Source organism: Pinus tabuliformis, chromosome Q, assembly GCF_031772625.1.
Source record: "Pinus tabuliformis cultivar Carrire ecotype Pingquan chromosome Q, CPIR1, whole genome shotgun sequence".
Taxonomy (NCBI): domain Eukaryota; kingdom Viridiplantae; phylum Streptophyta; class Pinopsida; order Pinales; family Pinaceae; genus Pinus; species Pinus tabuliformis.
The window spans coordinates 1,333,225,573-1,333,248,960 of NC_142296.1; the positions used below are offsets into that span (position 1 = coordinate 1,333,225,573).

General features: G+C 35.9%; 1 protein-coding gene across 1 annotated transcript in view; it reads left to right on the plus strand.

Moving 5' to 3' along the window:
• Nucleotides 1–4,338: 4,338 nt before the first annotated feature.
• The window catches only part of LOC149224766 (bifunctional pinoresinol-lariciresinol reductase 2-like), a 35,153-nt gene continuing 16,103 nt past the window's right edge, over nt 4,339–23,388 (plus strand). The window contains exon 1 of the mRNA XM_089383607.1: nt 4,339–5,089. Within this exon, the coding sequence (XP_089239733.1) occupies nt 4,513–5,089 (577 nt within the window). The 5' untranslated portion in view covers nt 4,339–4,512. The remainder of the gene's footprint in view (nt 5,090–23,388) is intronic.

Consider the following 23,388-nt stretch of genomic DNA (forward strand, 5'->3'; position numbering starts at 1 on the left):
ATATGGCATGGCAATGTACATGCAGATCAGGGGGAAGCTATGTTAGTTGACTCCTCATTTGGTGAATGAAAATTTTTTGTAAATTTGTTTTACTCTATGGTCAATTTTGTAGGCTTTATAGTTGCCACTATGCTAGCAAGATGTATGTAGCTAATAGTTGATGTGTTAGTGATGTAGAAACTCTCAGTTTGTCTTCTTATGTTGAAGAATTTGATCCTAGAACTTGATGTAAACACTAAGTTTTTTCTATGTTCTGACGTAGATTTTATAAAAATCTCTACTCATTAGTGATTAAAAAAAATGTGATAGTGAAATATTTTTACATCTCCTAAGCACCAAACATCTATATTCATTTTTGTTTTTTATTATAGTAGACATTGATTTTTTATTTAGATAATATTTTATTTTTATTTTAAAGGGACACATGTCAACTCCACATTGAGGATGGACAGAATCACATATCGCTCTCATATTGAGTTAATGCACGCAACAAAAATAAACCTAATTAATATACTCTTTTTATACATGTAAATATAATTGATATAAAATTATTTTATGTAAAATGGATAGTAAAATATTTAATTTATAATCAATATTCAAATATTTTGCTTGCTATTTAATATTTTTAAAGTTATGGGTTCACTTTACATTCAAAACCATCAATCAATATTATTATAGTTGTTTTATCCTAATAAATTTAATAATTAGAAAAAAAAAATTAAGGAATTTAAATGGTTGATGGGGAACTAGCAACATCCCTACATATATGCAACAGTCATCTATCCACATACATAAAAAACTCATATTTTAGCCTAGGACCAAGACCACCTAAAACTAGAGTCAAGATCCTAAACTCCAATTGAACGCATATCTTTCCATCCTTACTATGACGAGCCATGGAGTCCCCGTGGGATTTGAAACCAGGTGGAGGGGATAACATCGCAGTGAGACAACCACTCTACGTAAAAAGACTTAATAATTAGAAATTATTAAACTATTTCCTTTTTTTCAAGGGAAATCATCTTCTCTCTCATGGAGAGTAAGGATCAATACAACAATATTCATAGAGTAGTAGCCATTACGTCAATATTTCTCATCATCATATCACTAGCAAAAAATCAAATATAAGTTAAGGAAATAACATCCATTCTACCTAAACACCATACATAACCGCTATTAACTAAAAATTATTAAACTATATTACAAATAATTATTAAATTTATGTTAATTACAAATTTTAATATGTAGTTATGATTTACGAGAGATTTTTCGGCGTAAATCACAAGATCTATCATTTGTCGACGCTTTTCGAACCAACTAGTGTGGTTCATCGTCAGGACAAGTTGAACCACACTAGTTGATTCAAAACGGGTCGACAAATGATAGATCTTATGATTTACGCCGAAAAATCTCTCGTAAACCTGATATGGATCACAGAAGCCTCAATTCAACAAATGTAATTATGATATACATATAAAACAAATTCAATAACTACTTTTTAATTATACAAAATATAATACATTACAAGAATATTTACGATCAACCCTACTAAATCTACAATCCACATGCAACCCTACTAAATCTACAATCCACATGCAAATGTCCTTAAATCACTCATAATTATTAAAATAATTAATAATTAAAAATGACACAGTCTAACTAATATCATTGCCACATGCAAATGTCCTTAAATCACTCATAATTATTAAAATAATTAATAATTAAAAATGACAGTGTCTAACTAATATCATTGCATAGATATAAACAATTGCGTGATTCTGTGTGGGGATGGCGACATTATCCATTGCATGTTTATCTGCATGTTTATCTGTATGGAGCAGTTGTTTATGTAATCCTCATGCATTATAATACAAAATTGAGTTTTTGCGTGCTGAGATAAACAATTGCGTGACAAGAGTGATTTGTTGCTTTGTTCCTTGCATAAATATAAATAATGCAATAATTGCGTGACAAGTGTGATTTGTTGCTTTGTTCCTTGGTATTAGGTAAGAGAATTGGAAGAAATCAGTGTGCTATTTTGTTCTTCTCCACCTTTGCAGAAAAAATTATGATAAACGATAAATTTGGTGTGTACAGAGTCTGGATCTGCAAATTAGTCAAACCCTTATGGTTCACCGCCGCCGTTAATAAAGATATCCAGATATACCTGTGTACGAATTTGCCTAAGAATGCTACAGAATCGGCCAAAGTTTCTCACCGACACGAGCCTTTAGAACGCTCACCAACGATGACTTCAGAGATCACTGCGAAGAATATCATGCTCAGGTCACTGCTATAGGAACGACAGTGGACATGAAAGGATCTGAACGAATTCACAGTCGTCTAAGGGATCTTAGTTGTCAAGGAAACTTCAAAAATTAAATCAATACATTACATCTTTATTTCACATTATAAAAATTGAAAAAATTATAATATTAATTTATTGAATTTATATAATTTAAATAATTAAATATTATAATTAATCAATTGGACTTATCATAGATGGTGGGAAGGAAAGAATAGAAAATTATGATTTTATTAAAACCTCAAATTATTAAAATCCAAAAAAAAAAAAAATTATTTTATTATTATTTTTTAATTACATATCAAAAATAATATATATCAAGCAATAAATGTTATATGTTCTATCAGCAATAAATGTTATATGTTCTATCATCAATATTAATTTAATTATTGATCAAATTAAATTTGAATATTCTTAATGGCAAACCATTATAATTTTCATTAAAAAACAGTTTATATATGCACAAAGGTGCATTCAAAAAGGGTTATTGTGAAGAAACAAACATCCATCCAAAAAACAAAAAGATCAGAGGCTTATAAAGTCTTTCTCAAGTCACTGTTTGATGTTTCATTATTTAATATAAATACATAGTCTGAGAAAAAAAAGAGAGAAGAAGAAGGAAAGAAAGATTTTTTGAGAGTTAGAAAAAAATATCTCAAATATGGAATAGAGTCCAAAAAAACAAGATATGTAGTCTTCAATCATGAACAAAGTCCACTTGCAAGCTTTTTATGAAAAGTAGGTGATAGTACTCATAATATGTGTTATTGATTTGCTCCATAATCTTCGCCTTAATAATTTCAATTGCAAAATCTCTTCTATAATAAGTATCATTGTGTACATGTGACATGTGATGACTTCATTAAACTAATTGAATATTCCTAAGTGTGAAAACATGATATCATTAATCATCCAAAATATATATATATATATATATATATATATATATATAATTTGTTGATAAAGAAAGTTTTAAAAATATATTTTATTAGCTATATTCAATTTTTTCAAATTAATCAAAATATGAAATTATATTTTTATTTAATTTTTTAACCAAAAATATATATATATATAGATATACAATTACTTTATAAATTATTAATAATAAATATATTAACAATAAAGAAAATGTATTTCACATTCTTTAATTAATTTAAATTAAATTTGAAATAACCATTAACATTTCAAAACGTATTCACCAGATTTTCAAATAACACAACATACTCTTCTCAAAAATCTAATTTAAACTATAATTAACTACTCTGGAATTAAGATTACATCAACAATGTCTTAGTAAAAACAAATTTTTAATCATAACTCATTAAACACTTGAATCATCTATATATTTGTTATTATTGCTATCACTATCATCTATCAAACTTTTAATATTATTGATTATAATATTATGATGGTGATCACGTATTCATTTATCAATAATTATAATATTGTTGCTCAAAATTGTAATCCATGTTTTTATATATATAGTGAAAAGAAATATAATTCCATATCTATATAGCGTGTTGGAAAAGGCCAAAGGAAGTGTGGGAGGAAAGGGTATGCATTTTTTGTTCTTCGTGAAAAATGGAAAAAGAAAAACATTTCATTTTAGAATGTGAGGCCTTCAAAGACAACAGGTAAAGTTATGCAGATACAGTGGAAAACTCTTGAGATAATGTATTTAGCGAGGGGTTTGTCGAGAAGCTGGGACCATTTATTGTGAAGCTTCACAGAAAAAGGGCCAAATACATTAAGCAGAATAAGCAATCTGCCCCATAAGCTATCTTTAGCCTCATAAAAGTAAAATAATTTCTTTCTTACTTTCTTTCATTTTTTATCTTTAACAAATTTCAAAAACAATAAATATAATAATAACTTTATTTATTTATTCAATTACTTTCACATGCCACACACTCTCATCACAACCTAGGCCGATTACAGACTTCATGACATTGCCTCACCCGGTCAAGATTACCTAACACGCTGGGCTGTTATAATCAGTAAGCAGTAATAATTGTCGACATGTTGTATATCTGTACCGGTTATGGTGCAGAGAGGTGTAAAGTGATTGTTCACTGTTACAGTGAGATCCATATTGTATTAATAGTGATTGTTCACTGTTACAGTGAGATCCATATTGTATTAATTTGCAGAGAGTGTAAAGTAGTAGTTAAGTATTACAGAGAGAAAGGGAGAAGCAATAGGAAAATATGGCCCTGGAGAATGGTGAAAGAAGGAGAGTATTGATCATTGGAGGAACCGGTTATTTTGGCAGAAGGTTAGTGAAGGCCAGCCTTGCCTTCGGCCATGAGACTTATGTCCAGTATCGTGCCCAGGCAGCCTCTGATATCAACAAAGTGGAGACGCTTATTTCCTTCAAATCTCAAGGAGCGCACCTGGTGGAGGCTTCTATTGACAATCACAGAAGCCTTGTAAATGCTGTGAAACGAGTGGAAATTGTAATATCGGCGATGGGTGCCGAGGGTCTGAGAGAGGGGCAGATGAAAGTGATCGAGGCCATTAAAGAGGCAGGAACTGTCAAGCGCTTTCTTCCTTCTGAGTTCGGAATGGACCCCGACAGAATGGAGCACGCCATCTATCCAGGCAACGAGGTTTTCTCTGATAAACGGGCCGTGAGACGCGCCATTGAAGCAGCAGGGATTCCTTATACTTATGTCTCTGCTAATTGCGGTGCCGGCTATTTTCTGGCGTCGTTGGCCCAGATGGAGCATTTCATGCCTCCACGAGATGGATCAATAACCCTCTATGGCGATGGAAACAAAAAAGGTAAAGGCACAGATCCATTTTAACTTTAAAGATTGTTTGGATTGATGTTTAATGATTATTTTTTCAATTTTTTAAGAAATTAAAAAAAAAATAAGATTATTTCAAGTTTATGATTGCTTTTTCATCTGGTTGATTTATTCTGTTTTTTTGTGAAGCCTCGCACTAAACACTCCCAGCTTCTCCACAAACTTTTGGTTAAATAGATTATTCCAAGAACAAAGTGCCAGAATATCTACATAATTTTTCCGATTGTCTTTGAATATTTTAAAATTTTAATGAACAAAAAATAAAATAGCTATTTTGTTAAAGATAGTTTATGAGACATATTGCTTTTTCATCTGGTTGATTTATTCTGTTTTTTTGTTGAAGCCTGGCAATAAACACTCCCAGCTTCTCCACAAACTTTTGGTTAAATAGATTATTCCAAGAACAAAGTGCCAGAATATCTACATAATTTGTCCGATTGTCTTTGAATATTTTAAAATTTTAATGAACAAAAAATAAAATAGCTATTTTGTTAACAAATTTTAAATTATTTCAAAAATTTGACGGACATGAATTCAGTTTTATTTTTATCAAATTTCCAAAATTTACAATACAGTTAAATTCAATTCAACCATGTCCATTCACAAATCCATAATTGTCAAACTTTAACTTGACATAAAATGAAAATAGAAATAAAATTTTGGAAAATGAGCCATAGATTTTGGTTTTGGTACAGTTTAGATCAGGCCCTTTCCTCACCTATCCCCTATAGTTCTTATAACCTAACTCTGCAACCATGACTGTCTCCGAAATTCCAGTAATACAGTCAATAAAAGCTGAACACTGTTTTTGGTACATATCAGAACAGGTCCTTTCCTCACCTATCCCCCATGGTTCTTACAATCTAACTCTGCAACTGACTGTCTCTGAAATTCCAGTAATACAGTTAATAAAAGCTGAACATTGTTATAGTTTTTATACTTTGGAATCAATGAGTAACTAGACAATTGAACCTTTTGAATAGGTTTCAGTTTATATTTTCCTGGCTATTCACTGTTTCACCTTGATATCTTTTGGGGAAATCTGAAGTTTTGGACCGTCATAAAAGAACCTAAAACACTGATGAAATTAAAATTTGAAAATAGGTTAGATATTTCAGATGTGAATCTGAAACTGGCCGTCCTTAAACAGAAAAGGAAATAAAGAATCAGTTTGGTAAAGCAAAAAACCATCTCAAGTTACAGAGAGGGCGTTTGCTTTTATTGTGCTTATCTTTATATGGCCGAGATTTTGGAGTGAAACACCTACCTTTTGCTTTTCTTCAATGTATTTACTATTCTGGTTCAAAAGATTCATTAGAAGCTCTGAAGTAGAATTAGAACTTATCATTTGTTCTCACAATCTTACTGCTTTCACCATCTCACAATCCACAATTTTACTATGAAGTTAAAATTACATTTTAAAGAGTAGTGGAGGTGTTTTTTAAATTGTTTCTGTGAAAATTGTAATTTTAAGTCTAAATATCCTATCAGCACATTGAAAAGTAAATTTTTGAATTTAAATATTTAAATTTTAAAAATCGATAGATTTCCTTAGAAAATTAGGATTATACTACCTAAGTCAAACATGCCAAAAATTTAAATTTCAATGAACTCCTAAATTCACACATGCAAATTTCACATATCTTTGTTAGATTCTCTTAAAAAAGTCGTAGAATACCAAGTCAAAAATCCCCGTAGAATTTGAACAAAATTTGTAGGAAAAAATGCCCTGATGAGGATAATCTTCGAACGTAATTGACAACTATATAAATTTTAAAATGTAAAATAAATTTCAACTACTATTATTAATATAAATATTTTTCACAAACTTATTTGGATTTTGAAATAGTTCTCTTTGACATCAACATTTTAATAAGTAAGCAGCGTCAACTCCCGGCCAGCCTATCACCCCTCCATAAATTCTTGCGCAGTATAATGTCAGCGCTGCGAGCAGTTCCCACCGCTCGCTTTGTTTTCCTTACTCATTATCTTAAGAGATCTCTTGGCGGCTCAAAAGCCGCGCTACATGGCTGAGGGAAGGTGATAAGAACACAAAGTTCTTTCACCGTTTGGCGAACAAAAGAAGAGCCACAAATTTTATTGGGCAAATCAAAAATGAGAATGGAGACCTGCTTCACTTACAGGATGACATTTCCAATGAAGCTGTCAAGCACTTTAAGAACGCTTATAAACATGAGTCTAGCAGGGAGTTTAAAGACATCCTACGGGGTATTGATCCATTTCCTTGCATGTTCAAGGATGAAGACAATGAAAGAATATCTGTCGCTGTTTAGGAGGAGGAAATACTATCTGTTATGCGGTCTTTCAAAAAAGACAAATGTCCCGGCCTAGACGGTTGGACTATTGACATCTTTATACACTTCTTTGATATCATGAAAAAGGACATCTTGGGGATGGTGGAAGAAACCAGATTGCAAGGGAGAATTAATCCTCATATCTTGTCCACCTACATAGCTCTAATTCCGAAAAAAAAAAGGAATCCTCTTCTTTTGTTGATTACAGGCCGATTTCATTATGCAACGCCATCTACAAAATCATTTCTAAACTTATTGCAGAGAGAATCAGAGGCAACTTATCAGCTCACATCTCAAGGGAACAGCATGGATTTCTTAACGGCAGAAACATTCTAGATGTTGTAGCCATAACTCAAGAAGCCTTACACTCCATGCATACTAGGAATATTGGGGCTGCTATCCTAAAAATTGATTTGAAAAAAGCCTTTGATTGCCTTGACTGGAGCTTCCTTAGATGTTTACTTATCAAAATCGGCCTGAATGGCCTGTGCACAAATTGGATCATGGCATGCGTGCAAGACATCAATTTCGCAATTCTCATCAATGGATACCCGACTATCTTCTTCCAGGCGGAAAAGGGGCTCCGCCAAGGGTGCTCCTTATCTCCAATTTTATTCATATTGGCCATGGACTCCCTCAGTCTCCACATTAAGAGAGCCGTTGTTGCTGGTAAATTTGGTCCCCTCGCCATCTCCAGAGGTAATCTTCACACACATAACCTCTTTGTAGTGTTCTATCTAGGGTACTAGACTAGACCATATTTATTATCGACCAGGATGCGTAAGCTTAGAGGCATGCGTCTAAAGTATATAGACATAAAGGATTATTAGCTAAGTGGTTATGATGGAGGTCACAGAACTTCTTTACAGAAGATTGGGATATGTTATCTATCATCCAAACATTTAGGTCACTCTGCTAATATACCTGATTACAACACTGTCATTAAATTCATTTACCAAATTAAACACTGTGTACCACTGCAAACCAAGATTTCAATCTCCTTACAGAGATATTATACATAAAACCCTTGTTTAGCAAATACCCAGCATTCACTAATATTCATACAAGATAAAAATATACAGAGATCATAAACAGATTTTGAAATGAAAACAAAGTTCATGACATTGCTTTAAAATACAACAAAGGGATCGAATCCCTTACAGGACGCGCTTCACGATCTCAGTGATGACTATTCAAGCATTATCACAAACACAAACCATATGCATTCGATTGAAATCAACAACCAATCTTAACTATTGAAATCGGAAACCAATCTTAATTACTGTGCATGTCATGTAATATCCTAAGTTGCGAATAAAACGAAAAGGACAGTATACCAGTTTAACGCAGCGCCCGTCCGCGTTCCAGAGGTATGCTGGACTGTATTCAACCGGTTATCAAATCAACGCAACAAGACAAGGGTTGTGACTGTAACTGGATTCTTGATATTAAGTTCAAAACTCTGTTTCAAATGATACAATGATTAACCATACATTGATTACACCGGACTATATTTACATATGTCTTTTTACAACCCTTACATTTCGAAAACGAATGTACATTCATGATATGGCTGTTGCCGCTTTTACCATGTCGAGATTTTTAAAATGTTTCCATCCTAAACTGATTTCAAAAAAAGAACAAAAACTAAATCAATTTAGAATGCTTTGTTGTTGCTGTCTTTGTTGCCAGTATGCCATACTTTGACCTGTGTTGACCGCGCATGTAGGAGGGTCGATTCTGCTGTAGGATAGGTATTCGTCCATGCTTGGACATTCTACTTTTCATCCCTGCCTTTCGCTCTAGCCTAGCTGTTGTGCCACATGTCAAACAATGAGCCAATTACAGGATGTTGGAACTTCCTGTAACCATTTTACCAAAAACTTCTAATTCTTTAACATAAAACTCCTAAATCAATTTCAATGCATTTTAATAACTATAGGACTATTAACTAATCAATTTTCAAGGAATCTAAGAGATATATGATGAAAAGAAGTAGGCAAACGATATGTTTTAGGAGGAAAAAGGAGGTCATGGGATGGTACCAACATCTCTCCCCGACTTAAGGAATTAGCATGTCCTCATGCTAACCCCGAAGTACTTCCCTTGAACTCTGTCCCTGCCTGGATCTCTGCTGCCTTTAGCAATGTGTCCACATTCTTTTTCACCTGGGTATCTTTCTGACCCTTGAGCTCCTGCTTTAATCTTTTGTATTTTTCTTTGAGGGTCTTCTTCTGATTGTACCACTTAGTGGCCCAATTACAAATATATGTTTGCTCAGCCTCTAGTTCACTGATTCTTTCCCTTAACTTTTCATTCTTCTTTTGAGTTTCTTTACTCTGCGCTCGGAGCATTTCATTTTCTTTCTTGATAACTTTTTCTAGCATATTAGCCTCCATGAGCTCTTCCTTTAATTCTTCAATTTGTTTCTCCAATTTCTTCTGTCTCTTAATGGGAGGTGGTGAACCTTTTTCCTGCCTGTTATTGCTTTCTACCTCTATATCAACTCCTGGCCCTGGTGGTGAGTGGTCACCACTCTCAACATCCATTGGTATAGGTGCATTGGATTCAAGCTGGTCTTCTTGTAACTGGGCTTTTGGTGTCCTCCTTGTTCTTCGTGAGTAAGTGGTGAAAATTTTATCTTGTTCTGCCCTCTTAGTATCTTCCTTTCTCATTTTCCTAGTCCTTATGCTGCTCACAGGTAGAGGTGCCTTGTTGGCTTTGGATACTGGGATTTCTTCATCAATATACTTCATGAACCCTAAGTCCTCCTGCAATTCTTCTTTGTCTTCCTCATCTCTAATTTGGTTAGCAGCTAAGAACTCCTTCCACATTTTCCCTCTTCTCTGCAATTCATGCTCAATAAGAATTTTAATTAAGCCAAAGTGGTATAGGCTCTTGTCTTCATTTCCCTTCTGCTTTTGAATGATCTTCGACATCTTAGTTAGGCTTTGTAATAGAAAATATGGTAGACTGATAACACATTGTCTTTTCAAGTGGAGCAGTAATTTAATATGGTATAGATAGACAATAATGTAACGGCCTTCGCAGGTTATGAATTTTTGAAGGATATAGACCATCTCATCCCAGGGATGCATCAACCAACTTCTTGGAACACCTTTCTTCCAGTTAACTGATGAGACTCTGGATCTAGACATAAACTGCGTCCATGATTTTTCTTTAAATTGCTTTGTTTTAAAGTACTTCTCCCCTTCTGGGCTAATCCCTATTGACTGGGCTATAGTGTCCTCTGAAACCCTGAATGAGAAGTTACCTATCAGGGCTTTCTCTCCATTGAATGTGAAAGCAAATTGTTTGGTAACCTCTTCATTACTTCCATGAAATTTTTCTAAAAAGGGTAACCACTGTATCTCTCTAAGAATGGAAATGCAATCTTCATGATATTGAGAGCTGTCAAACATGCTCGGTTCGACCCTATTAGTCATCTTGGCAGAGGGTCGTGCCCTAACTCTTCTCTGTTTATGTCTTGCAATTTCAACAAAGAAATTTCAATTTGTTACCTGGTGGTGTCGCTCCAATATGATGCTCGGTTGACTGTCTTATGACTTTGGTGGGAGTCGAAACCGAGTGGTTATATTTCCCTCCTTCAGCGCTCACTGCTTCTGATTCTTACTGTGGAAGTCACGGAAATCAAATGCCAGCGTAAGATAACTGAGAATGATGGTGGGATAACCAGCTGTACTTACTTCATAGCGTATTCATTCTTTTAGAACAGAGGAGTGTTGTACCGCTTGTATAGATGTCATCATAAGAGCGCTGAAGGCGTATATGCAATACTGGGTATGATTTCAGGGAGTCCTCTGAATCATTTGGCTACGTCGGGTGGTGGAGTCATAATTCGGCCGTGTGGAATACAATGAATAGGCCGCTTTACATTTGTTTCTTTCCCCTTTATTTTTAAAAAACACAATCCGCCATGTGTCCTGTTTCGGTTGGCATTCGGTCAAATGGAAGATGTTGGTATGGCTGTAGGATGCATTTAGCATAACAAGGTTGATGTGTTGGTAATGGGTTTAGAGGTATGAATAGGTTGAAGTATGAAAAATGATAAGGATCAGTGGGATAAGGGATTATGGAAAATGTAGGTGTCCTTGAAATCAATCATAACAGTCACAGTCATTAAATTTACATTAAAAATTAATCTAAGAAATTAAATGTTAAGAATAAGAAACATATTACTCTTTTGTTGGTTGTTGTTGTATTGACATGCTGAGTAGGACTAGTCTCTTTTGACTATTCTTTTGCTTGTTGTAACAGGTCCCCTGAGAAAGATTGAATGCAACAGGTCCCTTGAGAAAGATTTGAAGATGTTCATGCAGCTCCTTAAATGTATACAGGTTCTTTGAGCCTGGGTATTTGATGGAGTCTTAGTGCCCAGCAACCTGTGAATGAAGCTTTGTTGAAGTAACCCTGAAGTAACAGTTTCTTAACAGGTCCCTTTGATGTGTCTTAAACAGGTCCCATTACTGCTGGTGTTGATAGCATGGTCTTCTGGACAGAACAGGTCCCCCTGCATAATGTTTATAACCAGGTCCCTCTGAGATAAAACAATGACAAAACAACTTATTTATTGAAGTCTGGAATGCTGGAACAAGCTGCTTTGGAAATTTACAGTGAAGAGATAGGATAAGAAATCTTTAAGAATTTACAATGGAGAGATAAAAGAACAAAATGTTGATGCTGCTCTCCCCCACTAAAGTTTTGACTTGTCCTCAAGTCAATATTGAGTTGATAAATCAAACAGTGAACAAAAGAAAGAGAATTCTTACCCGCCAATGAATTGGTTTTCAAGTAAGAATTCGGGGTTAGAGTGTGCCAGAGGCTGGTTTTCACATCTAACCCATTATTTTTTTTTTTTTTTTTTTTTTTTTTATATATATATTTTAGTTTTTGTTTTATATTATTTATTTTATTTTTTTTCTTTTTGACTCTGAAATTGAAAGGAAATGAACTAAGGCAATGATACTGCAGCTGAGGGCTGCAATATCTCAACCTCTCTTTGTTGAGATATTGTTTGGAGAAAATCTTGCTTGCTGATGGGCTTAGTGTATAGTTTCAGGCGATGACCATTGACAGTAAAGGAATGGCCTTCTCCATCAATAGTTTTGAGCTTGACTGAACCATTTTCGTAAGCTTGAACAATTTGGTATGGGCCCATCCAATGGGTGGTAAACTTGGCTTTATGATCTCTGAATTTAGAGTCAAAAAGTAAAGCCCAGTCACCTTCCTTGAACTGCTTCTTCTTGATATGTGCATCATGCCACTGCTTCCTTTGTTTTTGCATGAGGATTGTGGTTTCCTCTGCTTGCTGCCTCATTTCATCCAGCTGGTTCAACTGCTGAATTCTTTCTTGTTGTGCTTGGTCCAAGTCAATTTGCAAATCTGCAGCCAGTTTAAAAGTATGTATTTGAAACTCAATAGGAAGCATTACCTCTTTGCCGTACACCAATTGATATGGTGTAAATCCTGTAGTATCTTTCCACGTAATTCTGTAAGCCCAGAGTGCATCTTTGAGCTTCTCTTCCCAATTCTTCCTGTTCATTGCAACAGTTTTAGTAATGATCCCTTCCAAGGTTTTGTTTGTGGATTCCACCTGCCCATTGGCCTGTGGATGGTAAGGGGTACTTTTCCTATGCTTGATTTGGTATTTGTCTGTGATGTCCTTCACTAGCTTTGAGGTGAATTGAGTACCTTGATCAGTCACAATCTCCCTTGGTACTCCATACCTCACAAAAATCTCTTCAAAAAGGAAATTTACTATTGTGTGTTCGGTGGCTCTAACCAGTGCTTTTGCTTCAGCTCACTTTGTGACGTAATCAGTACATACTAAGATGTACTTCTTACCATTGGAGGTTGGGTTAATGGGTCCTATAAAGTCTAGAGCCCATTTGTCAAATGGCTCTAAGTGAACTGGGGGCTGAAGGGGCATCTCATCGGTAGCTGTTGGCCTGCCCATTCTTTGGCAGCTATCACAACTCTTTACATACTTCTTGGCATCCTTGAAAATGGATGGCCAGTAGTATCCAAGAGTAAGAACTTTGAATGATGTCCGCTTAGCTGCAAAATGCCCACCACACGGTTCATCATGGCAAGATTTTAAAATATCAATTACCTCATCATTTCTTACACATCTTCTAATGATCATATCATAACCAGTGTAAAATAAATCGCCATTAAGCCATGAATATCTAGCACTTTGTTTGACTAGTCTCTTCCTTTCCTTTGCAGTAAAGAGTGGAGGTGTCCTTCCTGTAGACAAATAATTGGCCAAATCAGCATACCAAGGAGTTACTATGGAAATTGCAAATAGATTTTCATCTGGAAAAGAATCTTCAACCGGAACAACCTCCCCTGGATTTTGCAGTCTAGAAAGAAAATCTGCCACCTAGTTCTCTTTGCCTGGTCTATCTAACACTGTGATGTTAAATTCCTGTAACAATAATAACCATCTGGTAACTCTGCCACTAGTTATTGGTTTATTCATTAAATGACTAATGGCAGAATGATCAGTATGTACAAAGACTTCATAACCAGTTATGTAATGTCGGAATTTATTCACAGCATATATGATAGCAAGTGTTTCCTTTTCTGTGACTGTGTAGTTTAACTATGCAGGTGTTAGATTTTTTCTAATGAAATAAATGGCATAAGTACAAGATTCCTCTTTTTGGCCTAATGAGGCACCCACTGCGGTGTCAGATGCATCCGTGAAGATATGAAATGGTAGGCTCCAATTAGGCCCTCTCAAGACTGGTGCGGTTGATAACTTCTTTTTGAGTTGTTCGAATGCTTGTTGACAGTTCTCATTCCAGTTGAAAAGTACATCTTTGGTTAGAAGTTTAAACAAAGGTAAAGCTATTTTACTAAAATGTTTAATAAATCTTCTGTAATAGCTTGCATACCCAAGGAAACTTCTTACCTCTCTCTGATTCTGTGGAATTGGCAAATCAGCAATGATCTGGATCTTTGCTGGGTCAACCTTGATGCCTTGAAAAGAAATATAGTGGCCTAACACTATCCCTTCGTTTAACATCATAAAGCACTTTTCATTGTTGAGGGACAGGTTAGCTTCAATACATCTTTTCAAAACTCTCTCAAGGTTTTCTAATGCATGTTCAAATGAATTTCCATATACTGAAAAATCATCCATGTAAACTTCAACACAATCATGAATTAAATCAGCGAAAATAGCTAACACAGCTCTCTGAAATGTAGCTGGAGCGTTGCAAAGTCCAAATGGCAAAACATTGTAAGCATAAGTGCCCCAAGGACAGGTGAATGTGGTTTTGTCCTGGTCTTCAGAGGCTATCCTGATCTGGTTGTAGCCATTGAAACCATCAAGAAAAGAAAATGATGATTTGCCAGCTAGGGTGTCTAACACTTGGTCAATAAATGGTAGTGGGAAATAATCTTTGAGCGTTGCTTTGTTCAGCTGTCTGTAATCAACACAAATGCGCCACTTACCATTTTTCTTGGGCACTATAACCAATGGGGATACCCACTGACTATCAGAAATAGGATATATAAAATTAACTCTCAAAAGTTTTTGCAATTCCTCTCTGACAATATCTTGGAGCATGGGGTTCATTCTTCTCTGTGGTTGCCTCACTGGTTTGATGGTGCTATCTATATAGATATGGTGAGTGCATGTGTCGGGGTGAATCCCATGCATATCGGTGTAGTCCCAAGCAAAGGCTTTTTGGTATTTTCTCAAGAGTAGAATCAATTTCTCTTGCTGAGATGAGTCTAGGTGATTGCCTATGTTCAGAGTTTTCCCTGGACTAATCTCTATGATCTGACTCTGTGTGTTGGTGATGGATTGAACTGGAAAAATGTCGTGAAATGTGGTTTGTAAAGATTGAATGGTACATGTTTCCTGAAAGTTTTGGGCCAAAAGTACATCTGCAGCATGATATTGTTCATTTCTCAAATTTTCGGACATATCAGGTTGAGAAAGGAATAATTCTACCAAATCATTATGGTCTTGTTCTTGGAAATCATAGATTTGGTCAATGCTAAAAACAGATTGTACTTCTTCTTTATCATTAAATTTATCATCAAGCCACAAATTGTGTGTTACTGCTGGTGATTGTGCCGATGGATAAAGGGTGAGTTGTTTTCTTTCAGTCCCTCTTGAAATGATCATGTTGCCCGATCGAAATCCTATGAATGCATCAGCAGTCGCTAGCCATGGTCGACCAAGGATGATAGGGTGTCCTCCTAAATTGGATTTGGGTTGAAGGACTAAGAAATCCACTGGATACTCCCAAGAGTCCAGTGAGACAATGATGTCTTCCAAAATCCCTTCAGGAATCACTTTAGACCTATCAGCTAGTTCTAGAACAATCGTTGTATGTTGCAAATTTATGAGCTGGAGTGTTCTCATGGTTTCAAGAGTCATGACATTGATTGCGGCCCCAAGATCTATCAAAGTGTTTGGAATTTGTATGTTGTTAATGATGGTGGTCACTTTGGGAATGCCAGGATCAACATACTTTTCCATGGAGATGGTATTGGTCATAAGGCCTGCTAAATGTCCTATGACATGAATGGTTTGAGGATCAATCCTTTTTCTAGCAGGCTTCTTGAGACATATGTCTTTGATGGCCTTAGTATAGATGGGAATGTCTTTTATAGCTTGCAGCAGTGGAATTTTTATGTAGACATTCTTGAGTTCATCTAAGACATCAAACTGTGGTATAGACAGTGGAGGTTTTATTTGGACCAATCGGTCTGGAAAAGGTGGATGCAGTGGTTGCATCCGTTTATCTTTGGTATCATTGTTTGGTTTTCTTTGATTTGTCATTTCTTTTTCATTTTTTGTGTTTTCTTCTTGCTTATCTGTTATTGGAGAATCTTTGTGGAGTACCCTACCAGACCTCAACTTAATATTTTGCAAAGGCAGTGTGGAATATGAGGTTCCCTCTTCTACATTGTAGGTTGGACTCTCTGCTCTATTATTTGGATTTGGGACAGTTTGAGCAGGAATTTGAGTGGGTCTGGGAGGTTGTGAGTTAGCTGGAAATTACAGTTGTGGTGGATTTATTGGTGGAGGAGCAGGCAGTGCTTGTTGAGGAGGTTGGGGCTGATAAACAACTTGCTGAGGATACTGCTGATATGGTTGAGAATGTGATGAATACGGCTGTTGGTATTGTTGATATGGTTGTGAGTATGGTGGGTATGATTGAGGATATGTATGATAAGATTGAGAGTACTGTTGAGACGGCCTCCATTGGTGTTGTGGTTGGTTTTGGTGTTGCCATGGCATGGGTACATTCCATGAGTTTTGTGCATACATTTGATCATTCATAGGAAATTGCAAATTTTGATTTGGAAACATACCTTGAGGTGCTGGCCTTGGCTGCCATGGTCGCTTTGTGCCCATGTAATACACGTTTTCCATCTCTGTATTGGCTGCCATATTACAGTTCTGCAAAACCTTAACTTTAGGACAGTTAAACATATCATGATGTTTAGTACAGAAAGCACAAACTTGGATGTTTTCTAGAGGGCAGTCTTTTAATGCATGTTTCTTCCGGCATTTTGGGTAGAAGATAGCCATTATCTGATCTTCATCTTCTTGTTTCTTCTTAGCTTTTAAAGTGTCAATTTGGTTCCCTAGGGTGCGTAACAGATCTGTTTTAAACTCTTCTAAAAGATTCCCTATTTCAGCCCTTGTGACACTTGCAGAGGCAGATTTTGTGACTTTGGATGACAGGGTTCTCTTTCCCATTTTAGCTTTACTCCTTGAATACTTTTCGCACAACTCAGCGATTTCTTCAAAGGGTAAGGCAGAAATGTCACCTTTGCCCATCAAGTTGAGATTATCCATGTATTCCTCTCGGATACCTTTCAAGAATATTGTGCGGATCAGATCAAGAGGCATAGTTCGGTGTTTAGATTTTTGTAAGTTGTAGACAAACCGTTCTAAATATTCCTCTAAGGTTTCATCCTCTTGCTGGCTCATTCTAAAGATATCATCTTTAGAATCTTTGGATCTGCAATAAGGCTGATATTTCCTTAGAAATATTCTCCTCATGCCATCCCAATCAACTATATCATGCTCACCAAGCCTCATGAACCATCTTAAGGCTGATGCCTTTAATGTCGCTGGGAATAGTCTAAGCCTATGAGCATCATCTATATAGCCATATGTTCGACATACAATGTCAAACTCGAACAAGAATGAGTCTGGATCTTCCGAAGCCATACCATAGAATTTTGGTAGCACGGATGGGGGTATGTTTTTCATTTTGATCTCATCATCTTCTTGTGGTTCATGTATAGGAAACTTAAAAGTTGACTCCTCTTCATCTCCCTGTCCTTGATGTGGTACTGATCCAGCTCCTTCCTCAGCCATTCTAATAGGTCTCTCTGTGTCAGTGTCACTTGTTTGATAGAGGAGATTAAAGAAAGATTGTTCGGTCACTGTGCTACTTTCTCCTTGTGTGGAAGATCTAGGAAAGTGCTTCTTCTGCGATTTATGTGTGAATAAAGTTTTCCTTTCAATGAGGGTAAGTCTCTGTCCTGACTTTTGTTTTTCTTCTAATGCTTGGATGACTTCCTCAGCTGGTGTTGTATTCCCTAGAGAGTCTGCTCCTGATGATGATGGGGGGTTTTTACAAATCTACCTTGACTGTCTCTAAATCTAGGCATAAATGAACATGATTTCTAACTGTGTTTTTGTTTATTTTTTTGTTTTTTTTTGTGTATTGAATTTTTTTTTTTGAATCCTTTAAGTACGCGTCCCCGGCAACGGCGCCAAAATGTAGTGTTCTATCTAGGGTACTAGACTAGACCATATTTATTATCGACCAGGATGCGTAAGCTTAGAGGCATGCGTCTAAAGTATATAGACATAAAGGATTATTAGCTAAGTGGTTATGATGGAGGTCACAGAACTTCTTTACGGAAGATTGGGATATGTTACCTATCATCCAAACACTTAGGTCACTCTGCTAATATACCTGATTACAACATTGTCATTAAATTCATTTACCAAATTAAACACTGTGTACCACTGCAAACCAAGATTTCAATCTCCTTACAGAGATATTATACATAAAACCCTTGTTTAGCAAATACCCAGCATTCACTAATATTCATACAAGATAAAAATATACAAAGATCATAAACAGATTTTGAAATGAAAACAAAGTTCATGACATTGCTTTAAAAGACAACAAAGGGATCGAATCCCTTACAGGACGCGCTTCACGATCTCAGTGATGATTGTTCAAGCATTATCACAAACACAAACCATATGCATTCGATTGAAATCAACAACCAATCTTAACTATTGAAATCGGAAACCAATCTTAATTACTGTGCATGTCATGTAATACCCTAAGTTGCGAATAAAACGAAAATGACAGTATACCAGTTTAACGCAGGGCCCGTCCGCGTTCCAGAGGTATACTGGACTGTATTCAACCGGTTATCAAATCAACGCAACAAGACAAGGGTCGTGACTGTAACTGGATTCTTGATATTAAGTTCAAAACTCTGTTTCAAATGATACAACGATTAACCATACATTGATTACACCGGACTGTATTTACATATGTCTTTTTACAACCCTTACATTTCGAAAACGAATGTACATTCATGATATGGCTGTTGCCGCTTTTACCATGTCGAGATTTTTAAAATGTTTCCATCCTAAACTGATTTCAAAAAAAGAACAAAAACTAAATCAATTTAGAATGCTCTGTTGTTGCTACCTTTGTCGCCAGTATGCCATACTTTGACCTGTGTTGACCGCGCATGTAGGAGGGTCGATTCTGCTGTAGGATAGGTATTCGTCCATGCTTGGACATTCTACTTTTCATCTCTGCCTTTCGCTCTAGCCTAGTTGTTGTGCCACATGTCAAACAATGAGCCAATTACAGGATGTTGGAACTTCCTGTAACCATTTTACCAAAAACTTCTAATTCTTTAACATAAAACTCCTAAATCAATTTCAATGCATTTTAATAACTATAGGACTATTAACTAATCAATTTTCAAGGAATCTAGGAGATATATGATGAAAAGAAGTAGGCAAATGATATGTTTTAGGAGGAAAAATGAGGTCATGGGATGGTACCAACACTCTTTGTGGATGATGTCCCTCTGTTTGTTAGGCTTTGCAGGAAAACTTGGCAGAAAATACATGAGATATTTCTTTCATTCCAAAAGGCGACGGGCCTCTCCATTAATGATGGCAAATCCTCTTTCCACTTTGGTAAGGTGATTGAAACGGAGATGGAATACATCTCTCGGCTTTATAACATTCAGGCTATCTCCACTAAAAGGGGCTTAAATATTTAGGATTTCATCTCAAGCCCGTGGGATACAACAATTCGGACTGGTCATGGTTAACTGACAGATTCTACAAAAGAATTTCAGGTTGGGAGTTTAAATGCTTGTCGCTTGCTGGCAGAATGATCTTAGCTCAGTCAGTCCTTGTGCAAATCTGTGTTTATTGGGCACATCTATTTTTCATCCCTTCGGCCATTGTTAATAAGTTGAATAGCTTAAAGGCTACCTACATCTAGGGCAGAAACAAGGAAAAAAGTAAATTCCACCTTACCAAACTGGAAAATATCACCCTTGCTAAAAAAATCGGCGGCTGGGGCATCATGAACCTGCGCCTTTTTGGCAAGGCTCTACTATGCAAATCTTTGTGGCGGGTGCTTTTTTGAAATTGCTTATGGAGTCAAGCTGTCAAAATGAAATACCTTGGCAACAATGATATTTTCTATTGGCACAGGAACAATTTCAAATGGCCCTCACAAGGCTCCGGTATCTAGCGAAGTTTTCAAAGGATTCTTCCATTTTTCTGCAGAAACTTCATTTGGGCTTTTCATACCGGTTGCAACATCCTAATAGGTGTTGATTCCATCAAGGGAATTGATTCAGTGCCAATCTCCCCTCAACTTCTATCGATCCTCCACAGTAATGGAATTTTCTTCTAGGCACAAGTCATCGAAGGATGGAAGAGCGTCATTCCGCAATGGAAGACTTGTAAGACTCTAGGCCTCGATGGAGCGATGGCTTCACAATGGAAAAGCGTCATCTATCATATGAGAAGTGCAGGTTTCCACAGATCCGAGGACAGAGACGGCATAGAATGGTAGGCTAAGAAAGGCAGTCCACTTGTATTGGTTAGAGACATTTATCTTTCTTTGATAGAGCTGCAGAAAGGTACCCCTCAGAATATTTTTCCTCCCTCTCTCTGGAAGACAAACTGCCCGCTTAAAATCATTTTGTTTTCTTGGCTTGTATTTCATAATAAGAACCTTACTTGGACAAACTTACAGAAAAGGAGCTGGCAGGGTCCAGCAATATGCATGATCTGTTTTGAAAACTCTGATGACAACTTGCATACTTTTTTATATTGTCCACAATCGCTGTCTTTGTGGGGGCAACTTGCCACATTTTTTGGCTTTCCAGCGATCTCTCATCCTTCCATTGCAGAAGCATACAGTTGGTGGGCAGCACAAAGAGCTATCTGGTGCCCCATCCCATTAATTGTTTTTTGGTTCATCTGGAAGTGGAGGAACAACAGAATCTTCCAAAACTGCAAAGAACCTTTCAGTTGTATTTTGGATAAGGTTATTCCATATTACTCCTCCATTTTACAGAACTTGCCCATTCAGAAAAATCTCCGGCGGGCAGCCACTGATGATCAACATCTCACATTTCCAAGGGCACATTTCGACGGGGCAGCAAAGAATGGCTATTGCGCTTGTGGAGTTTACATAGCTATGACAAATGACCTCCAATACTCCTTATTTTGGAACGGTGGCAAAGGAACAAGTAACAAGGCAGAGGCAATGGCCCTACATGGTCTACTTTTATTCTGCACTTTCATGGATATAGAGCCTATTAATGTATACGGGGACTCAAAAATTATCATAGAACATGTGAAAGGTAAACATGCAATTCAGACCGATAGCCTCACTAGATGGTTAGCAAGGATAGCAGCTCTATGGAAGCCGGCGACATTCCCCATCACTCATATAAGGCGCAAACAAAATGGACAAGCTGATATTTTGTCAAAGAAAGGATTACATTCGCCTCTCGGTAAGTGGCACCTGTTTATCACTTCTGCCCCCTGTACATATGACATTCAGCCCTTCACAATGCCAGGAATATGAAGTCAACATCTACAGGTATGAATTACAGCCAAATATACTGAAAATCTCTCAATCTGCAGGCTTTATACACATTCTGGAAAGTTATAGTTTTTTGTTTTGATCATACGATATCAAAATCCCCAAAAAAAAATTGTAAAGTATAAGGAAAGATATCTCCAGATGCTTGCTGGAATTTTTGCTTTCTCCCGGGACAGATGCCCGCTCTTTTGTATACAAATCTGTTTATATTGAATATAATACAATCAATACTGCTTTTTCTTCTGAAAAAACAAAAACAAAAAAAAAAATAAACAAAACAAAAAAATTAATTAAAAAAAAACAAAACAAAACAAAACAAAACAAAACAAAAAAACAAAACATTTTAAGTAGTATAAGTTTGAGTAGTTTTTGGTGATAAATGTAATAATTTAAAATCAAAAATTTAGAATATATATATATATATATATATATATATTTATATAAAAAAGAAGATATCATATAAATAAGTAGATAATAAAATATTTTGTTAATTTATTTCTTATAATATTGATGAAATATAATTTAGTTTATATATTAGGTTTGGAAATGTAAATATAATAATTTCAAATCAAAATTTAACCATACACTAATAATATCAATAAAGCTAAACATGATAACCATACATATAATAATACCAATAAAGATAAATATGATAACCATAAAGTTACATTTCATAGAACTAAGAAGGGGTTTGTAATATATATGGGGGGTATAATTTGTTGCTAGTCCGTTTTAGCTTTTGGAGTGTTTCCATGGGTGTTTAGAGGTTTGAGTTTTTACTAGTTAGTTTTAGCTTTTGGACTATTTCCCTTGGCATTCAAAGGTTTGAGTTTCAAGCATGCCCTCATTAGTCGTTATCACATTTAGGAGTGGTATGAGGTGACACATTGGAAATGGACAATTTTAAGGGTGAACTAGTTGATTTCAAATTAAGTCCTTTCAAGCCTTTGATTAGTGAAGTCCCTTTCCCTCTCCTTCTATAGCATTTAACCCCGCACCTTCCATTTCCCCTCTCCTTCTAAAGGTGGATAGGTTTGTCTATAAGGTGTTTGACAATAATTTATCATGCCCTAGTTCAAGTTTTCTTCAATGATGTGTTGCCCTTAAAATATTTCCCTAATACTTTGTGTTATACATGCTCAAGACACAGGGGCTTCACTCAATGAACTTCTGACATATCACGTGCTTTTGTGGCATACTAAACAGTACCCCTAATTTGACTGCACATTGGAAAATACTTGTAAAAATCATATTATTTAACCCCCTGCCAATAAAAAACCCAATACCCCTTCCCAATTTAAAAACCCCCCACTTTCACTAGATATTGTAGGTATCCATTTTTTCATTAACTTTAAGCTTCATTTTTTATGCACGCCAATATAAAAACCCTTTACCCCTTATTATATGCTCAATATATTATGTCATTTTTTCCTCGATATATATCCCCCAATATGAATGTGCGTGGTATGGTATTGCTCCCCGAGTGAAGCCACTGTGGCTCAAGAACAGTGCATAAAATGGAGATTGAGAACCTATGTGAATAAAGGTATGACTGCATTGTTGTAAAGGTAGTTTGATCTTCAAGAGGGAAGTATTTGGTCTTATAATATGCACTGAGAAGTGAGCAGATGAGACAATGAGAATAGTGAAGGAAAAGGAGGTATGTCTAATAGGTTATTGGAAAAAGTGTTTTGTTTCCCAATTTCTGTGATATTAATGGAGAATTATCACTAATAGGTGGTAGCTTTGTTATGCCCTAAGTTCAATCTCTTAAT